This window comes from Scyliorhinus canicula, chromosome 9 (genome assembly GCF_902713615.1).
Source record: "Scyliorhinus canicula chromosome 9, sScyCan1.1, whole genome shotgun sequence".
In the NCBI taxonomy this organism is placed as follows: Eukaryota; Metazoa; Chordata; class Chondrichthyes; order Carcharhiniformes; family Scyliorhinidae; genus Scyliorhinus; species Scyliorhinus canicula.
The window spans coordinates 96,143,801-96,166,385 of NC_052154.1; the positions used below are offsets into that span (position 1 = coordinate 96,143,801).

At 44.2% G+C, this 22,585-nt stretch overlaps 1 protein-coding gene across 7 annotated transcripts in view; it reads right to left on the reverse strand.

Annotated features, from left to right (window-relative positions):
- celf1 (cugbp, Elav-like family member 1) overlaps positions 1-22,585 on the reverse strand; it is a 215,979-nt gene that overhangs the window by 80,372 nt on the left and 113,022 nt on the right. For all 7 annotated transcript variants that reach the window (XM_038807236.1, XM_038807234.1, XM_038807237.1 and 4 more), the window contains one exon: positions 15,975-16,057. In XM_038807236.1, the coding sequence (XP_038663164.1) occupies positions 15,975-16,057 (83 nt within the window). The remainder of the gene's footprint in view (positions 1-15,974; positions 16,058-22,585) is intronic.

The following is a 22,585-nucleotide window of genomic DNA, read 5'->3' on the forward strand; positions in this document are numbered from 1 at the left end:
AGGGCGAGGAATGGTTGTTGCAGGTGCCGGGGTTTAGATATTTCAGTAAGTTCAGGGAAGGTGGTAAGAGAGGGGGAGGGTTGGCATTGTTAGTCAAGGACAGTATTACGGTGGCTGAGAGGACATTTGATGAGGACTCGAATACTGAGGTAGTATGGGCTGAGTTAAGAAACAGGAAAGGAGAGGTCACCCTGTTAGGGCTTTTCGAAAGGCCTCCGAAAAGTTCCAGAGATGTAGAGGAAAGGATTGCAAAGATGATTCTGGATAGGAGCGAAAATAACAGGGTAGTTGTTATGGGGGACTTTAACTTTCCAAATATTGACTGGAAACACTATAGTTCGAGTACTTTAGATGGATCCGTTTTTGTCCAATGTGTGCAGGAGGGTTTCCTGATGCAGTATGTAGATAGGCCAACACGAGGCGAGGCCATATTGGATTTGGTACTGGGTAATGAACCAGGACATAGGAGGTAGGTGAGCATTTTGGTGATAGTGACCACAATTCGATTACGTTTACTTTAGCGATGGAAAGGGATAGGTATAAACCGCAGGGCAAGAGTTATTGCTGGGGGAAAGGCAATTATGATGCGATGAGGCAAGACTTAGGATGCATCGCCTGGAGAGGAAAACTGCAGGGGATGGACACAATGGAAATGTGGAGCATGTTCAAGGAACAGCTACTGCGTGTCCTTGATAAGTATGTACTTGTTAGGCAGGGAGGAAGTGGTCGAGTGAGGGAACCATGGGTTACTAAAGCAGTTGAATCACTTGTCAAGAGGAAGGAGGCTTATGTGAAGATGAGACGTGATGGTTCAGTTGGGTCGCTTGAGAGTTACAAGTTAGCTAGGAAGGCTCTAAAGAGAGAGCTAAAGAGAGAGTCCGAGGAGATAGGAGAGGTGCTAAATGAGTATTTTTCGTCAGTATTCACACAGGAAAAAGACAAAGTTGTCGAGGAGAATACTGAGATACAGGCAACTAGACTAGAAGGGCTTGAGGTTCATAAGGAGGAGGTGTTAGCGATTCTAGAAAGTGTGAAAATAGATAAGTCCCCAGGGCCGGATGGGATTTATCCAAGGATTCTCTGGGAAGCTAGGGAGGAGATTGCTGAGCCTTTGGCTTTGATCTTTAAGTCATCTTAGTCTACAGGAATAGTGCCAGAGGACTGGAGGATAGCAAATGTTGTCCCCTTGTACAAGAAGGGGAGTAGAGATAACCCCAGTAACTATAGACCAGTGAGCCTTACTTCTGTTGTGGGAAAAGTCTTGGAAAGGTTTATAAGAGATAGGATGTATAATCATCTGGAAAGGAATAATTTGATTAGAGATAGTCAACATGGTTTTGTGAAGGGTAGGTCGTGCCTCACAAACCTCATTGAGTTCTTCGAGAAGGTGACCAAACAGGTGGATAAAGCAGGGGGTAAAGCAGTTGATGTGGTATATATGGATTTCAGTAAAGCGGTTGATAAGGTTCCCCACGGTAGGCTATTGCAGAAAATACAGAGGCATGGGATTCAGGGTGATTTAGCAGTTTGGATCAGAAATTGGCTAGCTGATAGAAGACAAAGAGTGGTGGTTGATGGGAAATGCTCTGACTGGTGTCCAGTTACTAGTGGTGTGCCACAAGGATGTGTTTTGGGGCCGTTGCTGTTTGTCATTTTTATAAATGACCTGGAGGAGGGCGTAGAAGGATGGGTGAGTAAATTTGCAGATGACACTAAAGTCGGTGGAGTTGTGGACAGTGCAGAAGGATGTTACAAGTTACAGAGGGACATAGATAAGCTGCAGAGCTGGGCTGACAGGTGGCAAATGGAGTTTAATGCAGAAAATTGTGAGGTGATTCATTTTGGAAGGAATAACAGAAAGGCAGAGTACTGGGCTAATGGTAAGATTCTTGGTAGTGTGGACGAGCAGAGAGATCTCGGTATCCATGTCCATAGATCCCTGAAAGTTGCCACCCAGGTTGAGAGGGTTGTTAAGAAGGCGTACGGTGTGTTAGCTTTTATAGGTAAGAGGAATTGAGTTTCGGAGCCATGAGGTCATGTTGCAGTTGTACAAAACTCTCGTGCGGCCGCATTTGGAGTATTGTGTGCAGTTCTGGTCGCCACATTATAGGAAGGATGTGGAAGCATTGGAAAGGGTACAGAGGAGATTTACAAGGATGTTGCCTGGTATGGAGGGAAGATCATATGAGGAAAGGCTGAAGGACTTGAGGCTGTTTTCGTTAGAGAGAAGGAGGTTAAGGGGGGACTTAATTGAGGCATACAAGATGATCAGAGGATTAGATAGGGTGGACATCGAGAGCCTTTTTCCTCGGATGGTGATGTCCAGCACGAGGGGACATAGCTTTAAATTGAGGGGAGATAGATATAGGACAGATGACTGAGGTCGGTTCTTTACTCAGAGAGTAGTAAGGGCGTGGAATGCCCTGCCTGCAACAGTAGTGGACTCGCCAACACTAAACGCATTCAAATGGTCATTGGATAGGCATATGGACGATAAGGAAATAGTGTAGAGGGACTTTAGAAGGGTTTCACAGGACGGCGCAACATCGAGGGCTGAAGGGCCTGTACTGCGCTGTAATGTTCTATGTTCTATCACGACCGGAGGAGATATCTTGGGCGTATGAGGAGGTGAAAAAAACCATCTTAGGTGCATATGAACTAGTGCCTGAAGCTTACAAAGGTTTAGAAATTTGATGAAAGAATTTGGTCAAATATACAGCAGCACGGTAGCATTGTGGATAGCACAATCGCTTCACAGCTCCAGCGCCCCAGGTTCGATTCCGGCTTGGGTCACTGTCTGTGTGGAGTCTGCACATCCTCCCCGTGTGTACGTGGGTTTTCTCCGGGTGCTCCGGTTTCCTCCCACAGTCCAAAGATGTGCAGGTTAGGTGGATTGGCCATGAGAAATTGCCCTTAGTGTCCAAAATTGCCCTTAGTGTTGGGTGGGGTTACTGGGTTATGGGGATAGGGTGGAGGTGTTAATCTTGGGTAGGGTGCTCTTTCCAGGAGCCGGTGCAGACTCGATGGGCCAAATGGCCTCCTTCTGCACTGTAAATTCTATGAAAATACATGGAGTTTGAAAGGCTCAAACAGAATAATTTTGATAGGTGGATAAGGGCTTTGAAAATAGACCAAACGTATGAAGCTCTCAGAGAAATTATACTTTTGGAGAAGTTTAAAAATTCAATTCCTGATGTAGTAAAACTGCAAGATTAGCAGCAGAAACGGCAGATGATTATGAATTAGTTCATTAATCAAAGCTTGCTTTATGACATCAGTTTCAGCCTGTGAGGGATAGAAACTGAGGACATGAGAAATACTGAAGTGGTAAAGGTAAAGGTGATCTGATGGGAGATAATAAGGAGAGTGTACCTCAGATTTAAAAAGAAATCCAGGAGGGTGGAAAAGAAATGAAAAGTTTCAAATGTTTTCATTGTAATAAACTAGGCCATGTAAAGTCACAGCGTTGGTGGATGAAAAAAAGCACTGGGAAGGCTGATGTGGTAAAACAGGATAAGACAGTGGGGTTTGTTAAAGTGATAAAGGAATGCCCAAGTGAATTGAAGGAGGTGCAAAAGATTGTACAGCCTGATCAAGAGGTGATTGATGAGAAGGTGCCAGATCTCTTTAAAGAATTTACTTGTGTGGGTAAAGTTTACTCATGTGTATCAGGAGGAGCAGGTAAAGAATTTTAAGAGATACGGGAGCTAGTTAATCTTTAATGGTAAGTGATGAGGAATTATATAGTCTGAGGAATTATATAGTCTGCCAGAAAAGGTGGTAATATGAGGAATTCATGGTGAGAGGAGTAGTGTTCAATTATCTAAGGTAAGGTTTTAAAGTCCAGTGAAGAGTGGTGAAGTGGTAGTGGGAGTAATAGAGAAACTATCTTGTCCAGGAATACAGTTTATCTTGGATAATGATATAGCTGGATCGTCGGTGGAAGTGATGCCTACTGTGGTTGATAAAACAGTGGAATCCAGGATTATGTAGTGACAAGGTCGCAAAGTCACAGGTTAAGACAAGAGGAGAAATCAAAGAGTGAAGATGAAGTTGAAGTGCAATTATCAGAAAAGATTTTTGATCAGATTGTTGAAAAAGAATAAGAACAGGTGGAGGATACGGTAGATATTTTTAGTTCAGGAAAATTGGCGGAGTTACAACAGAAAGATAGAGAAATAAAACGGATGTATCAAAAAGCATACATGGAAGAGGAATCTGAGTGGATACCAGAGTGTTATTACCGTAAAAATGATGTCTTGATGAGAAAATGGAGACCTTTACATATGCAGGCGGATGAAAAGTAGGCAGAAGTTCATCAAGTCGTATTGCTGGTAGGGTATGGAAAGGAGGTGTTGCGGGTTGCACATGAGGTACCAGTGGGGGTTCATTTGGGAATACGGAAAACTCAAGCTAAAATATAAAAACATTTTTATTGGCCTGGGCTACATAAAGATGTACTTAAATTATGTCAATCATGTCACACATGTCAAGTGATAGAGAAACATCAAGCAGTGATTAAACCCTTAATACCCATTCCAGCATTTGAGGAACCTTTTACAAAGGTCCTAATTGATTGCGTAGGACCGCTTCCTAAAACAAAAAGTGGGAATCAATATCTTTTGACAATATTGGATGTGTCTACTAGGTTTCCACAGGCCATTCCAGTACGTAATATTACAGCTAAAAAGATTGTGGAGGAATTACTTAAATTCTTTATTAGATATGGACTACCCACAGAAATACAAATCGGATCAAGGACAATCTCAAGGTTATTCAAAGAAGTTATGGATAGTTTAGGAATAAAACAATTTAAATCAACTGCATACCATCCAGAATCACAGGGAGCGTTATTAAGGTGGCATCAGACATTAAACACAATGATGAGGGCTTATTGTCAAGATTATTGTTGTGGCGATTTCAGAGACATGGGTAGAGCAGGGACAGGAATGGTTGTTGCAGGTTCCAGGATTTAGATGTTTCTGTAAGAACAGAGAAGATGGTAAAAGAGGGGGGGGGTGTGGCATTGTTAATCAAGGAAAGTATTACGGCGGTAGAAAGGACGCTTGAGGACTCGTCTACTGAGGCAGTATGGGCCGAGGTTAGGAACAGTAGAGGAGAGGTCACCCTGTTGGGAGTTGTCTATAGATCTCCGAATAGTTCCAGCGATGTAGAGGAAAGGATTGCAAAGATGATTCTTGACAGGAGCGAGAGTAACAGGGTAGTTGTTATGGGGGACTTTAACTTTCCAAATATTGACTGGAAATACTATAGTTCGAGTACTATAGATGGGTCAGTTTTTGTGCAGTGTGTGCAGGAGGGTTTTCTGACACAGTATGTAGACAGGCCAACAAGGGGCGAACCACATTGGATTTGGTACTGGGTAATGAACCCGGCCAGGTGTTAGATTTAGATGTAGGTGAGCACTTTGGTGATAGTGATCACAATTCGGTTATGTTTACTTTAGCAATGGGCAGGGATAGGTATATACCGCAAGGCAAGAATTATAGCTGGGGGAAAGGCAATTATGATGCTATTCGGCAAGATTTAGGATGTATAGGATGGGGAAGGAAACTGCAGGGGATGGGTACAATCGAAATGTGGAGCTTTTTCAAGGAACAGCTACTGCGTGTCCTTGATAAGTATGTACCTGTCAGGCAGGGAGGAAGTTGTCGAGCAAGGGAACCGTGGTTTACTAAGGAAGTTGAAGCACTTGTCAAGAGGAAGAAGAAGGCTTATGTTAGGATGAGACATGAAGGCTCAGTTAGGGCACTTGAGAGTTAAGTTAGCCAGGAAGGGCCTAAAGGGAGAGTTAAGAAGAGCGAGGAGAGGACACGAAAAGTCGTTGGCGGATAGGATCAAGGAAAACCCTAAGGCTTTCTATAGGTATATCAGGAACAAAAGAATGACTAAAGTAAGATTAGGGCCAATCAAGGATAGTAGTGGAAAGTTGTGTGTGGAATCAGAGGAGATAGGGGAAGCATTAAATGGATATTTTTCATCAGTGTTTACACTGGAGAAAGACAATGTTGTCGAGGAGAACACTCAGGTTCAGTCGACCAGGCTAGATGGAATTGAGGTTCAAAAGGAGGAGGTGTTAGCAATTTTAGAAAATGTCAAAATAGATAAGTCCCCTGGGCCAGATGGGAATTATCCTAGGATTCTCAGGGAAGCCAGGGAGGAGATTGCAGAGCCTTTGTCCTTGATCTTTATGTCGTCTTTGTCGACAGGAATAGTGCCGGAAGACTGGAGGATAGCAAATGTTGTCCCCTTGTTCAAGAAGGGGAGTAGAGACAACCCTGGTAATTATAGACCTGTGAGCCTTACTTCGGTTGTGGGTAAAATGTTGGAAAAGGTTATAAGAGATAGGGTTTATAATCATCTTGAAAAGAACAAGTTGATTAGCGATACTCAACACGGTTTTGTGAAGGGTAGGTCATGCCTCACAAACCTTATTGAGTTTTTTGAGAAGGTGACCAAATAGGTGGATCAGGATAAAGCTGTTGATGTGGTGTATATGGATTTCAGTAAGGCGTTTGATAAGGTTCCCCACGGTAGGCTATTGCAGAAAATAAGGAAGTATGGAATTGAAGGTGATTTAGCGGTTTGGATCAGTAATTGGCTAGCTGAAAGAAGACAGAGGGTGGTGGTTGATGGCAAATGTTCATCCTGGAGTTCAGTTACTAGTGGTGTACCGCAAGGATCTGTTTTGGGGCCACTGCTGTTTGTCATTTTTATAAATGACCTGGATGTGTAGAAGGATGGGTTAGTAAATTTGCAGATGACACGAAGGTCGGTGGAGTTGTGGATAGTGCTGAAGGATGTTATAGGATACAGAGTGACATAGATAAGCTGCAGAGCTGGGCTGAGAGGTGGCAGATGGAGTTTAATGCGGAAAAGTGTGAGGTGGTTCACTTTGGAAGGAGTAACAGGAATGCAGAGTACTGGGCTAATGGCAAGATTCTTGGTAGTGTAGATGAACAGAGAGATCTCGGCATCCAGGTACATAAATCCCTGAAAGTTGCCACCCAGGTTAATAGGGCTGTTAAGGCGGCATATGGTGTGCTAGCCTTTATAAGCAGGGGGATTGAGTTTCAGAACCACAAGGTCATGCTGCAGCTGTACATAACTCTGGTGCGGCCGCACCTGGAGTACTGCGTGCAGTTCTGGTCACCACATTATAGGAAGGATGTGGAAGCTTTGGAAAGGGTTCAGAGGAGATTTACTAGGATGTTGCCTGGTATGGAGGGAAGGTCTTACGAGGAAAGGCTCAGGGAATTGAGGTTGTTTTCGTTAGAGAGGAGAAGGCTGAGAGGTGACTTAATAGAGACATACAAGATAGTCAGAGGGTTAGATAGGGTGGACAGTGAGAGTCTTTTTCCTCGGATGGTGATGACCAACACGAGGGGACATAGCTTTAAATTGAGGGGTGGTAGATATAGGACAGATGTCAGAGGCAGTTTCTTTACTCAGAGAGTAGTAGGGGTGTGGAACGCTCTGCCTGCAACAGTAGTAGACTCGCCAACTTTAAGGGCATTTAAGTGGTCACTGGATAGACATATGGATGAAAATGGAATAGTGTAGGTCAGATAGGCTTCAGATGGTTTCACAGGTCGGCGCAACATCGAGGGCCGAAGGGCCCGTACTGCGCTGTAGTGTTCTATGTTCTATTATCCAGAGGATTGGGATAAAGGAATTCCATTCGTACTGTTTGCAATTAGGGATGCACCTAATGAGTCAACCATTAGTCCTTTTGAACTAATTTTTGGTCATGAGGTAAGAGGACCACTAAAATTGATTAAGAAAAAATCAGTGAGTGAGAAATTGGAACTTACATTATTGGATTACGTGTCAAATTTTAGGGAACAATTAAATAGAGCAGGTGAATTGGCTAGACAACATTTAAAAGTTGCACAAAATGTGATGAATCGGGTCGCGGGCAAGAAATCCAAAGTTTGTTGTTTTGCCAGTGGAGATAAAGTTTTAGTGTTGTTACCGTTGGTTAGTGAACCTTTAAAACCTTGGTTTTGTGGACCTTATCAGATTGAAAGGAAATTAAGTGAGGTGAATTATGTGGTAAAAACACCAGATAGAAGGAAGACTTACCGAGCGTGTCATGTGAATATGCTTGAAAGGTACTTTGTAAGGGAAGGAGAGAAAAAGGAAGTTTTAATGATTCTAACTCAAAGTGACGAACCAAATCCAGATGACTATGAATTTGACATACATAGAACATAGAACAGTACAGCACAGAACAGGCCCTTCGGCCCTCGATGTTGTGCCGAGCAATGATCACCCTACTCAAACCCACGTATCCACCCTATACCCGTAACCCAACAACCCCCCCCTTAACCTTACTTTTTTTTTAGGACACTACGGGCAATTTAGCATAGCCAATCCACCTAACCCGCACATCTTTGGACTGTGGGAGGAAACCGGAGCACCCGGAGGAAACCCACGCACACACGGGGAGGACGTGCAGACTCCGCACAGACAGTGACCCAGCCGGGAATCGAACCTGGGACCCTGGAGCTGTGAAGCATTTATGCTAACCACCATGCTACCGTGCTGCCCCGTTTTTTTTAGAAATAAAAGATCATGTGATAGATTATATCAGAACCCGCCCGTATTAGAATACCTCAAATTAAATTGGAAAATGAGGATGTTCTTAAAAATTGGGATAAATTGTTGAGTTACCTTCCAGAGGAAAAACGATCTGACCTGAAAGAGGTATTGATCATGGGCAAGTTTGTAGAGATAAATTGGGAAGTACTAAAATGGCTATACATGATGTTGATGTGGGAAATGCTGTTCCGATCAAACAACATCCATATCGACTTAACCCTTTGAAATTGGCACAGGTTAACAAAGAGATTGAGAGTATGCTTAAAAATGGCATAATTGAAGTGGGTTGCAGCCAGTGGAGCTCACCCATAGTGATGGTACCTAAACCAGAAGGTACCCAACAGTTATTGTGTGGACTATAGAAAGGGTAATGCAGTTACAAGAACGGACTGTGATCCTATCCCACGTTTGGAGGATTGCATTGAGAAAGTGGGACAATCAGCTTTTATTTACAAACCGGTTACTGGCAGGTACCTTTATCCGAAAGGGCGAAGGAGATTTCAGCTTTTGTGACTCCAGATGGTATATACCAATTCAAAGTTATGCCATTTGGCATGAAAAACGCACCAGCCACATTTCAATGGTTAACTGACAAAGTCGTTTCAGGATTACCCAATTGAGCGGTATACATCGACAATCTGTTAATTTTCAGCCAGACGTGGACAGAATATTGAAAACATCTGATGGAGTTATTCAATCGACTTCAGGAGGCAGATTTGGTGATAAACCTAGCCAAAAGTGAATTTGGAAAGGCCCAAGTCACTTTCCTTGGCCATACAATCGGACAGGGTCGAAGAGTCGAATGGTTAAAACGGGACGTGAAAACAAAAGTTATTGGGGAGTTTCTGATACCCTCGACACGAGGGGAAATAATGCGATTTAGCGGACGTTTGTGCCAAATTTTAGCAGTGTGCTTGCTCCACTGACGGGACCTGCTCAAAAAGTGTAACAGACTGCAGTGGACAGCGGAGTGTCAACAGGCATTTGACGGCCTGAAGGCTGTGTTAACCACTGCTCCCGTGTTAGTCATCCCAAATTATACCAAAGCATTCAAAGTGGCTGTTGATGCGAGTGATGCGGGTGTAGGTGCGGTGCTTCTGCAAGACGACGACGAAGGGCTAGAGCAGCCTATTCGTTATTTTTCAAAGAAGTTGAATTCTCACCAGAAAAAGTATTCCATGATTGAGAAGGAGACTGAGTTGGCTGGCTTTGCAACATTTTCACATGTATGTAACCAGCAATCCGTCTGACACCGTTATACATACTAATCATAATCCGTTGACGTTTTTGGAGCGATTCCGGAATAACAATGCAAGGCTGTTTCGCTGGAGTTTATTGTTACAGCCATTTCATTTAAAAATAGTACATGTGGCAGGACGAGAAAACGTGATAGCCGATGCTTTGTCACGAATGTGATGAACGGAAGCAGCTTCAGTTGGAGGAAGAAGAATGAAAAAAAATGGACTATATTATTATACCTGTTTGCGTGTGTTGTTTTTTGAAACAAAAAAGTATATTTACTGTGTGCATTTGTTAAAGGATAGTGAAATGGTGAAAAATGAAACCATCTTGAAATTGATGGGGTTTTTTTCTGGGGGGGAGGGAGGTGTCATGTGAGAGCACCTTTAAGAAATGGATGTTTATGAAATGTACCTTTAAGAAATGGGTGTTTATTAGTGATGTCAGAGTGCGGGTGGAGCTTGGGCTGTCAGCTTTTTACTTTCGTTTTAGGCTGTTTGCTGCAGGGTGTGTTTTAGTTTTGTTTTCTGTGTTGGAGCTGAAGCCAGACAGAGCAGGTGTACTGTTGATCTTTCTTACATCAAAAGACTATCTCTTAATCATTTGGTGAATTCAGAATTATAAAGGTTCTCAGTAGTGAATGTAAACCTAATGTGCTTCTGTTAAAAGGTGTTTCTTCTCGATATGTTCCTGGAAAGGAGCTTTGCGAGTTTGAGGAGCTTGGAGGAGAAATTTGGTCTGGTAAGGGGAAATGATTTTAGGTACCTACAGTTGCAGGACTTTGTCCGTAGACAGGTCCCATCCTTCCCACGCCTCCCGCCATTGGGGATCCAGGACAGAATAGTCTCTAGGTGGGGAAGAAGGGGAGGGTAGAGTCTCTGATATTTATACGGTGCTCATGAAGGAGGAAGGGTCCCTGACGGAGGAACTGAAACTCAAATGGGAGGAGGAGCTAGGTGGTGAAATGGAGGACGGGCTGTGGGCAGAAGCCCTGAGTAGGGTAAATTCGACCGCAACATGTGCCAGGCTTGGCCTGATTCAATTTAAGGTTGTTCACCCGGCCCACATGACGGTGGCTCGGATGAGCAAATTCTTCGAGGTAGAGGACAAATGCGCTAGGTGTGCAGGAGGACCAGCGAACCACGTACACATGTTTGAGCATGCCCGATGCTTAGGGGATACTGGGAGAGAGTTGCGGGGATCATGTCCCGGATGCTAAAAACAAGGGTGGCGATGGGTCCAGGGGTGTCAATTTTTGGGGTTTCAAAAGACCCGGGAGTCCAGGGTGAGAAAGAGGCCGATGTTTTGGCCTTTGCTTCCCTGATAGCCCGGCGACGAATATTATTGGCATGGAGAGACTCAAAGCCCCCGAAGACTGAGTTGTGGCTTACAGGCATGTCAAGTTTTCTGGGTATGGAAAAAATTAAGTTTGCCTTGAGGGGATCCGTTCAGGGGTTCGCCCGAAGGTGGCAACTTCATAGACTTCTTTGCGGGAGAGTGAGCGTCGGGCGGGGGGGGGGGGGGGGGGGGGGGGGGGGGGGGGGTTAGAGTAGAGTAGGAGGGATAAATTGGCGGGTAGTACCGGTGGGAGAGGAGCGGGCTTGTGCAATATTTTATGACTGAAGTATTGAATGTACGTGGATGTTTGCACATTTTTGCCTTTTTTGCTTTCTTTCTGTTGTTATTTGTAACTGTTTACAATGCCAAAAACTACCTCAATAAAATTGTTTGTCAAAAAAAAAATGGTGTTTCTTCTGTCTTCTGGATGTTGTTTGGGAAGTCATTAAGGATTACTTAGTGTTGTTTTCTTTAGGGGTTGTATTTGAGTTGATGGTTGCTAAAATGATCACTGTATATTTTAAACGGTTAACCTGAGTTCATAGAGTAAACATTGTTTTGCTTTAAAAAATACTTTTCCATTTCTGCTGTACCACACCTGTAGAGTGGGTCGTATGCTCCCCATACCACAATCTATGAAACGTTGTGGGTCTAGTGAACTCCAAGGTACACTTTGGGGTTCTCTAAACCCTGACCCATAACACTATTAATGAAAGCCAACACACCATACACCTTCTTATCACCCTGGGTGGCAACTTTGAGGGATTTATGTACGTGGACCCCAAGATCCCTCTGTTCCTCCACACTTCCAAGAATCGTGCCTTTAATCCTGTATTCAGCATTCAAATTCGACGATCCAAAATGAATCAATTCACATATATCAATCTGCCGCATCTCAGCCCAGCTCTGCATCCTGTCAATGTCCTGTTGTCACCTGCAAGAACCCTCAACACTATCTGTAACTCCCCCAACCTTCATGTCATCGGCAACCTTAATAACCCACCCTTCCACTTCCTCATCCAAGTCATTTATAAAAACCACAAAGAGGAGATGTCCCAGAACAGATCCTTGCGGGACACCACTGGTCACCGACCTCCAGGCGGAATACTTTCCATCCACTACCACTCGCTGTCTTCTTTCGGCCAGCCAATTCTGCATCCAGACAGGCAAATTTCCTTGTATCCCATGTCCCCTAACTTTCTGAATGAGCCTACCAAGGGGAACCTGATCAAATGCCTTACTGAAATCCATATACACCACATTCACTGCCGGACCTTTATCAACATGTCTCGTCACATCCTCAAAGAATTCAATGAGGCTTGTGAGGTATTAAACCGCTACAAAAACACAAAAAAGGAATGAAACCGGACGGACCACCCGGCATCAAACCAGGCACCCGAAACAGCAACGGCATTGCTTCATCAATGTGGAAAATTGCTCAGGTGTGTCCTGTATACAAGAAACTGGACAAATCCAGCCCAGCCAATTACCGCTCTATCAGCCTACACTCCATCATCAGCAAAGTGATGGAAGGAATCATCAACAGTGCTATCAAGCGGCGCTTACTCAGCAATGCTCACAAATGCTCAGTTTGGGTTCCGCCAGGGTCACTCAGCTCCTGACCTCATTACAACCTTGGTTCAAACATGGACAATAGAGCTGAATGCCAGAGGCGAGGTGAGAGTACCTGCCCATGTCATATTGGCAGCATTTGACTGTGTATGGCATCCAGGAGCCCATAGAACAGTACAGCACAGAACAGGCCCTTCGGCCCTCGATGTCGTGCCGAGCTTCATCCGAAACCAGGATCAAGCTATCCCACTCCCTGTCATTCTGGTGTGCTCCATGTGCCTATCCAATAACCGCTTGAAAGTTCCTAAAGTGTCCTACTCCACTATCACAGCAGGCAGTCCATTCCATACCCTAACCACTCTCTGAGTAAAGAACCTACCTCTGACATCCCTCCTATGTCTCCCACCCTGAACCTTATAGTTATGCCCCCTTGTAACAGCTACATCCACCCGAGGAAATAGTCTCTGAACGTCCATTCTATCTATCCCCTTCATCATCTTATAAACGTCTATTAAGTCCCCTCTCATTCTACTCCCACAATCTTTCCTCAGAAGACCTACCCTCCAAACCAGGCAGCATCCTGGTAAATCTCCTTTGCACCCTTTCCAATGCTTCCACATCCTTTCTATAGTGAGGTGACCAGAACTGCACACAATATTCCAAGTGTGTTCTCACAAGGGTCACGTACAGTTGCAGCATAGCCCCACGGCTCTTAAACTCAAGCCCCCTGTTAATAAACGCTAACACATTATAGGCCTTCGTCATGGCTCTATCCACTCTATCTAGCCCTAGCTGAACTGGAGTCAATGGGAATCAGGGGGGAAACTCTCCACTGGCTGGAGTCATACCTGGCACAAAGGAAGATGTGGTGGTTGAAAGTCAATCATCGCAGCTCCAGGACATCAGGGTAGTGTTCTAGGCCCAACCACCTTCAGGTGCTTCATCATTGACTCCCTTCGATCATAAGGTTAGAAGTGGGGATATTTGCGGATGACTGCACAATTTTCAGCACCATTCGCGACTCCTCAGATAATTAAGTAGTCCATGTCCAAATGCAGCAAGACCTGGATAATATCCTGGCTTGGGCTGACAAGTGGCGAGTTCCCCCAATTGGGAAATATATTACCATTCCTTCATTGTCAATATCCTTGGACTCCCTCACTGATCGATGCCCCAAAAACACATGGACTGCAGCAGCTCAATGTGGCTCACCACCACCTTCTCGAGGACAATTAGAGACGAACAATCAACATTGACCTTGTCGACAATGCCCACATGCCTTGGATGAGCAAAAAAACACTCCAATCGGACAGATTCTATGTTAACATGTCAGTTGACGTCTTGTTCTGATGAATGATCATAGACCTGAAACTTTAACTTTGTTTCTCTCTCTACAGATGCAGCATGTTTCCAACACCTTCTGCTTTTTTTTCTCAGATTCCCAGATCTGCATTATATTGCTTTTGTGTTTCCAGTTCAATTTTGTCTTGGATTCGGTCGAGGACATTCTCTCTTAACAGTTACCCCCTCTTCAATTTTTCATTCCCTTTTTGGTGCCTTGAATATCTTCCACCCATAAATATTAAGCATCCATTTGTCCCCTTTTTTGAGTCAGGTCCCATATGGCTATTGGTGTCTGTCGCCCATCAACCTTATTTATGCACACACTCAACATGCAAACAACCCCCTCTGTGATCTGGCCTAATTCCTTATGTGGTATCGCTGGCGAGGTCAACATTCAATGTCCATCTCTAATCATCCATGAGATGGCATCCAGGAGTCAACCACATTGCTGTCGGCCTGGAGTCACAAGCAGGCTAGAACAGGTATGGATGACAGATTTCCTTCCCTCAAGGACATTAGTGATGGTTTTTTAATGACAATCGACAATGGTTTCATGGTCATCATTTGACTTTTAAGTCCAGATTTTTATTCAAATCTGCCATAGTGGGATTCAAACCTGGGTCCCCACAGCATTACTCTGGAGGTCTGGAATACCAGTCCAGGGACGATATCGCTGCGTTCTCCTATTCCCAACTCCAACTGTATCTTCAGTCTTTCATGCACCTTGTTTCTAAGGATGTACGGGCCTCTCTTCATCGATGGTGACATTTAAGGGCCGTCTTGACAAATACATGAATAGGATGGGAATAGAGGGGTACAGACCCAGGAAGTGTAGAAGATTTTAGTTTAGACGGGCAGCATGGTCGGCACAGGCTTGGAGGGCCGAAGGGCCTGTTCCTGTGCTGTACTTTTCTTTGTTCTTTCATCCTTGTATTTTCTTAAATCTCCCAGGGCTTTCTGACCCCATGCCACTACAGGCTCCTATACTATTGTCTGCAAAGTCTCATGTATATAACTGACTGACTGACAGGCTGCCTTGATGAAATCTGTGGTTTTGGAGTGAGTATTTTTTGAAATAGGCCTTAACTGTAAAAGAAATGGAAACTTCAGAAAGGGAAACAGAATCTTGAAGTTTCTGGGAAATCTAAGCCTGAAATGGAAACAGAAACTTTGGGTTTCTAAAGAAATTGACACTGTTTGAAACCAAATAAAAAGGCAAAGAACTATTCAAACTCAGATTCGAGTGGGGCAGCACAGGTAGGCTGAAGAGGGGAGCTTGATCCAGGAACTGGAAATCGGTAAATACACAATTGCTGCATTGGTGGATTTATTTATTTATGGTTAGATCTAAACCATCAAGATCATTCTGAATACAGTGGAGGAGGTTCTGCCATTTTGGAGCTTGGGTTGGTTGGGTTCTGCAGTCAGCTGGAGATCAGGTTAAATCCTCGTGAAAAAGGAGCTGGAATTTTATCGGAGGAAGTTCAGAACAGTGAATGACCTTGCGACTTAAATTGGTGCCATATATGCGGAATGGACTGCAGAATAAATGAGAGATCGATCTTTGTTGCATTTGCTATTTAATTTATAGTTTATAATGACCACAATTGCGTGCAAATTCATAGTTTAATTTATGCTGATTTTAAGTGGTTAAAAAGTGAAATCTTGTCCACTGGTTCTCGCTGGGGTCATGCAACAAATTTGGTTCTTTTGGTTTGTTGATCGCCCCAGTAATTACAAATTTCTGTTTAACCGCACACATGGAATAGTGACAGATTGGTCAAAAACTCTTGAAAGCACAGATTAGGTCCCAATCCCTGACCTATTGAGGTGTTAGTTACCATGGATATACTTACCCCAGGCAGTATCTTCATATTGTGAAGAGCGTTTTGTGCTTCCAGTGCCGCTTTACGGGTATAAAACGTTACAAAGCAACAACCTAGAAAGAAAGGAAAAGAGTAAAAACCATAAATGCCAGCTCACCTGCCAAATCTCAGAATATCGGGGACCTTCCCATCTGCTTGGGCACTGATCCATTCTTGCTACACTGGAGATGGGAGGCGTACTCTAATTCCACTACTCCATGGGTCACAACATATAGAATCCCTACAGTGCAGAAGGAAGCCATTTGCTCCAACGAGTCTGCACTGATCCTTCGAACGAGCACTCTACCCATGTCTACTCCTCCGTCCTGCCTGCCCTATCCCCCTGACCCCATAACCTAACCTGCACATCCTTGGACACTAAGGGCAATTGATCACGGCCAAATAACATAACCTGCACATCTTTCTACTGTGGGAGGAAACCAAAGCACCCGGAAGGAACCCACAGACACGGTGAATGTACAAGCTCCAGGCAGACAGTCACTCGAGGTGGAATCGAACAGTGCTAACCACTGTGCAACCTTGTATTTAAATGATTTCTCCAGCTAGCAAAATGGTCAATTATGTGTTTTACTGGTCAATCTCAGAATGAACACTCAATGCCGGGATTCTTCAACAAAATGATTAGTTTATTATAAAATCAGACTTGTCAAGTAGACGGCAAAGCTCATTAACTTAAATATGAAAGTATAATAATTACTCTAAATAACCAAACTCTCAACCAATAGATAGAAATACAATGAAGAATTCTGTCCCAAAAGGTGAAACATAAATGTAAGGGACAAGGATAAATGATGGGAGTCCTTGAATGGTGCCCGGGTTATATGGTTTGTCTCTCAGCACGGTCTGTGAAACAATCAGTGACCCTTGCACTACGATTCAGGCAGACGCTGCAGGAAACCTAGTCAGTCAATTAAGGGAGACATCGGAGCAACCTGCATTGGTTTTTTGCTTTTGACTGGGTCTGGAGTTCCAAGAACCCTCTGTCTTGTTAAAAGGGCTTGAAAATTGCAACTAGAACATAGAACATAGAACAGTACAGCACAGCACAGTACAGCTATGAGAGATAGATAGATTAGGCTGAGGTTTCTTTCCTTAGGGCACAGGAAGCTAAACACCTGATTGAGGTGTTCAAAATTATGAGGGGCCTGGATGGGGTAGACAGGAAAAATTTGTTTCCCCGAGCTGAGTGGTCAATTACGAGCGAGGGTCCAAAGATTTACGGTGATAGGTGGGAGGATTAGAGGGGACATGAGGAAAAACCTTTTTCACCCAGGTGGGTGGGCACCTGGCATTCACTACCTAAATTGGTGGTTGAGGCTGGAACGTTCAAACCATTTACAAGGTATCTGGATCTGCATCTGAAGTGCCGTAACCAACAAGGCTATGGACCAGGTGCTGGAAAGTGGGATTAAAAAGAGAGGGTAGTTTGTTTTGGCCAGCGCAGACACAATGGGCTGATTGGCCTCTTTAGCAACATAACCTTTCTTTATCCAAGCAGTTGATCCGTCTTGTTTTCCCCTGTCACAGAAACCTGGTCAGCTCTCAGTAGTGGATATAAAACTGGACCAGACCCGCAACGTTTTAAAGTTTTAATGTGAAAGAGAAAGATCGATTTGTTCCAGTTAAGATAGCATAAGAAATAGGGCTTGGTTATTTTATAAACAAACTTTATTAAAACCAAAGAAAAACAATATTTAAACCTTTAAACTTCAACCCTAATAATAAGAGATTACATGTAGTTTCTTAACCCTAACACACGAGTTCCCATTAAACAGCACTTCAAAGGAACATGCCGCTCTCATTCTACTTACACAGCAAGGCAAAGGTGCTACGTGCATTTAAGAAGCAATTTTTCTTCTATTAGTGAAGTTCTTTCAGAACTCTTTGCAAAAGTCTGTCTCTGGAAAAGCTTTCCAGGACCTCTCCCTGTGGCTTTTTCAAATCCTCTGATTCTTCCTCTCTCTCTCTCGGAGCTCTGCCCAGCCCCTCAAAGAAAGATTCTCTCTTGGGGCTTCCAGACTTGAACCCATCATCGTTATCTTGGCTGTTTGATTTCCTGCTCCCGTTCATACAAAAGAACAGAGTCACGCTATTGATTTGACACAACTCTCCCACTGACGGACAAAGAGGCCATCAGATTCTAAAATGGGCTAATAGCTGGTCAGACATGAGTGTCCTGAAGGACAATGGATCTTGAGTGACTCACCCTGGCTGAACAAGGCATCATATATAGTCCCACTAATGAGTTTAGGTTTGAATGGGACAATGTAACTCAGGCCGGGTATGGGCATATCCCTCTGACTCCGAGCTAGCAGTTTTTCTCTCAAGTCTATTAATGTCTAAATTGCCTGCTACATCTTCAGCACTGAGCACAGTTGCTTCACAGCTCCAGGGTCCCAGGTTCGATTCCCAGCTTGAGACACTGTCTGCATGGAGTCTGCATGTTCTCCTGTGACTGCGTGGGTTTCTCCGAGTGCTCCCGTTTCCTTCCACAGTCCAAAGAAGTGCAGGTTTGGTGGATCGGCCATGATAAATTGCCCTTAAGTGTCCAAGAAAGGTTAGCTGGGATTACTGGATTATGGGGATAGGGTGGAGGTGTGGGCCTAAATTGGTGCACTTTCCAAGAGCCGGTGCAGACTCCTTCCGCACTGTAAATTCTATGATTCTTAATTTTCTTCAGTCCCATTTTTGGACCCAGGTTCCTAATATCTCCCTCTCATAACACTCCCCAAAGCCCATTAATTTTGTTTCAATGTCATAAACACTTATATGACCCTTTGTACACAGGCCACCAGGGTCAAGGTTTCCAGCTTCTTTAAAACTGCTGAATTACCTTGTCTTATAAAATGCTGCCTGTTCCAGGAACAACAGCAACCAGAGATCTTCCATTAACACTTCAAGAGGCAATGTCCTACATAAACATAAATTCTTCCAAAATGTTCTTAGTGCTTGCAGATTAAACATTTGCTGTGATTAAACTGTCCAGGACAGCCACTCCTTCCCACCGGGTGCTGCTGACACTGAAGAACAGCCAAAACCATGGAAAAGTATCAGTGCTCCAATAACTATTTAATGCTGCCCACATTGACATGAGCCTGCCAAATCTGTCTCTCAGACCTCCCCCAATCCTAATTGCTTGAAACTCACCAGGAGGGGTGCAGCTACTTAGCTGCTACACCACTCACCCTGCAATCTCTTAAAAAATGAATTTACAGTACCCAATTATATTTTTTTCAATCTAGGGGCAATTTAACGTGCCCAATCCACCTCACCTGCACATCTTTGGGGAGAATGTGCAAACTCGAAATGGACAGTGACCCAGAGCCGGGATTCATAGAACATAGAAAAATACAGCACAGAACAGGCCTTTCGGCCACGATGTTGTGCCGACCTTTTGTCCGAGATGAAGAACAAAATAATCCACACCCCATCATTCTACCGTAATCCATGTACCTATCTAAAAGCCGCTTGAAGGTCCCTAATGTCTCCGACTCAAATACTTCCACAGGTAGTGCATTCCATGCCCCTACTACTCTCTGGGTGAAGAACCGACCACTTTAAATTTCCCATTGTAATGGTTTGTTCTACCCAGGGAAAAAGTCTCTGACTATCTACTCTATCTATTCCCCTGATCATCTTATGAACCTTTTTCAAGTCTCCCCTCATCCTTCTCCATTCTAATGAGAAAAGGCCTAGAACCCTCAACGTTTCCTCGTAAGACCTACTCTCCATTCCAGGCAACATAAGAACATAAGAACTAGGAGCAGGAGTAGGCCATCTGGCCCCTCGAGCCTGCTCCGCCATTCAATTAGATCACGGCTGATCTTTTGTGGACTCAGCTCCACTTTCCGGCCCGAACACCATAACCCTTAATCCCTTTATTCTTCAAAAAACTATCTATCTTTACCTTAAAAACATGTAATGAAGGAGCCTCAACTGCTTCACTGGGCAAGGAATTCCATAGATTCACAACCCTTTGGGTGAAGAAGTTCCTCCTAAACTCAGTCCTAAATCTACTTCCCCTTATTTTGAGGCATGTCCCCTAGTTCTGCTGTCACCCGCCAGTGGAAACAACCTGCCCGCATCTATCCTATCTATTCCCTTCATAATTTTAAATGTTTCTATAAGATCCCCCCTCATCCTTCTAAATTCCAACGAGTACAGTCCCAGTCTACTCAACCTCTCCTCATAATCCAATCCCTTCAGCTCTGGGATTAACCTAGTGAATCTCCTCTGCACACCCTCCAGCACCAGTACGTCCTTTCTCAAGTAAGGAGACCAAAACTGAACACAATACTCCAGGTGTGGCCGTACTAACACCTTATACAATTTCAACATAACCTCCCTAGTCTGCAGAACATCCTGGTAAATCTCCTTTGCACCTTTTCCAAAGCTTCCACATCCTTCCTAAAATGAGGCGACCAGAACTGCACACAGTACTTCAAATGTGACCTGACCAAGGTTTTGTACAGCTGTATTATCACCTCACGGCTCTTAAATTCAATCCCTCTGCTAATGAACACTAGCACACCATAGGCCTATCTTGAGTGGCAACTTTCAAAGATCTATGAACATAGACCCAAGATCTCTCTGCTCCTCCACATTGCCAGAATTCTACCATGAACCCTGTATTCCTTATTCATATTTGTCCTTCCAAAATGGACAACCTCACACTATCAGGGTTAAACTTCATCTGCCACTTCTCAGCCCAGCTCTGCATCCTATCTATGTCTCTTTGCAAGCGACAACAGCCCTTCTCACTATCCACAACTCCACCAATCTTCGTATCGTCTGCAAATATACTGACCCACCCTTAAACTCCCTCATACAAGTCATTAATGAAAATCACAAACATCAGAGGATCCAGAACTGATCCCTGCGGTACGTCACTGGTAACTGGGCTCCAGGCTGAATATTTGCCATCCACCACCACTCTCTGACTTCTATCGGTTAGCCAGTTTGTTATCTAACTGGCCAAATTTCCCACTATCCCATGCCTCCTTACTTTCTGCATAAGCCTACCATGGGGAACCTTATCAAATGCCTTGCTAAAATCCATGTACACTACACCCACTGCTTTACCTTCATCCATGTGCTTGGTCACCTCCTCAAAGAATTCAATAAGACTTCTGAGGCAAGACCTACCCCTCACAAATCCGTGCTGACTATCCCTAATCAAGCAGTGTCTTTCCAGATGCTCAGAAATCCTATCCCTCAGTACCCTTTCCATTACTTTACCTACCACCAAAGACTAACTGGCCTGTAATTCCCAGGGCTATCCCTATTCCCTTTTTTGAACAGGGGTACAACATTCACCACTCTCCAATCCCCAGGTACCACCTCTGTTGACAGTGAGGACAAAAAGATCATTGCAATTTCATATCTGCTTCCCATAGAATCGTTGGACATATCCCTTCAGGCCCGGGGGACTTGACTATCCTCAAGTTTTTCAAAATGCCCAACACATCTTCCTTCCTAACAAGTATCTCCTCGAGCTTACCAGTCTGTTTCACACGGTCCTCTCCAACAATATGGCCCCTCTCATTCGTAAATACTGAAGAGAAGTACTCGTTCAAGACCTCTCCTATCTCTTCAGACTCAATACACAATCTCCCGCTACTGTCCTTGATCGGTCCTACCCTCGCTCTAGTCATTCTCATATTTCTCACATGTGTGAAAGGCCTTGGGGTTTTCCTTGATCCTACCCACTGAAGATTTTTCATGCCCTCGCTTAGCTCTCCGAATCCCTTTCTTCAGTTCCTTCCTGGCTATGTTATATCCCGTCAGGGCCCTATCTGAACCTTGTTTCCTCAGCCTTACACAAGTATCCTTCTTCCTCTTAACAAGACATTCAATTGTGTCCTTCCCTGACAGCCTATATTCCTAACCCATGCACTTCAGTTCTTGTCTGACAGCATCGTATTTACCCTTCCCCCAATTGTAAACCTTGCACTGTTGCACACACCTATCCCTCTCCATTACTAAGTGAAAGTCACAGAATTGTGGTCACTATCTCCAAAATGCTCCCCCACTAACAAATCTATCACTTGCCACAAGTGGATAGCACTGTGGCTTCACAGCGCCAGGGTCCCAGGTTCGATTCCCCGCTGGGTCACCGTCTGTGTGGAGTCTGCACTTTCTTCCCGTGTCTGCATGGGTTTCCTCCGGGTGCTCCAGTTTCCTCCCACAGTCCAAAGACATAGAACATAGAACGATACAGTGCAGTACAGGCCCTTCGGCCCTCGATGTTGCACCGACATAGAAATAAAACTAAAGGCCATCTAACCTACACTATGCCCTTATCATCCATATGCTTATCCAATAAATTTTTAAATGCCCTCAATGTTGGCGAGTTCACTACTGTTGCAGGTAGGGCATTCCACGGCCTCACCACTCTTTGCGTAAAAAACCCACCTCTGACCTCTGTCATATTACCCCTCAATTTAAGGCTATGTCCCCTCGTGCTAGCCACCTCCATCCGCGGGAGAAGGCTCTCGCTGTCCACCCTATCTAACCCTCTGATAATTTTGGATTGCTCTATTAAGTCACCTCTTAACCTTCTTCTCTCTAACGAAAACAAC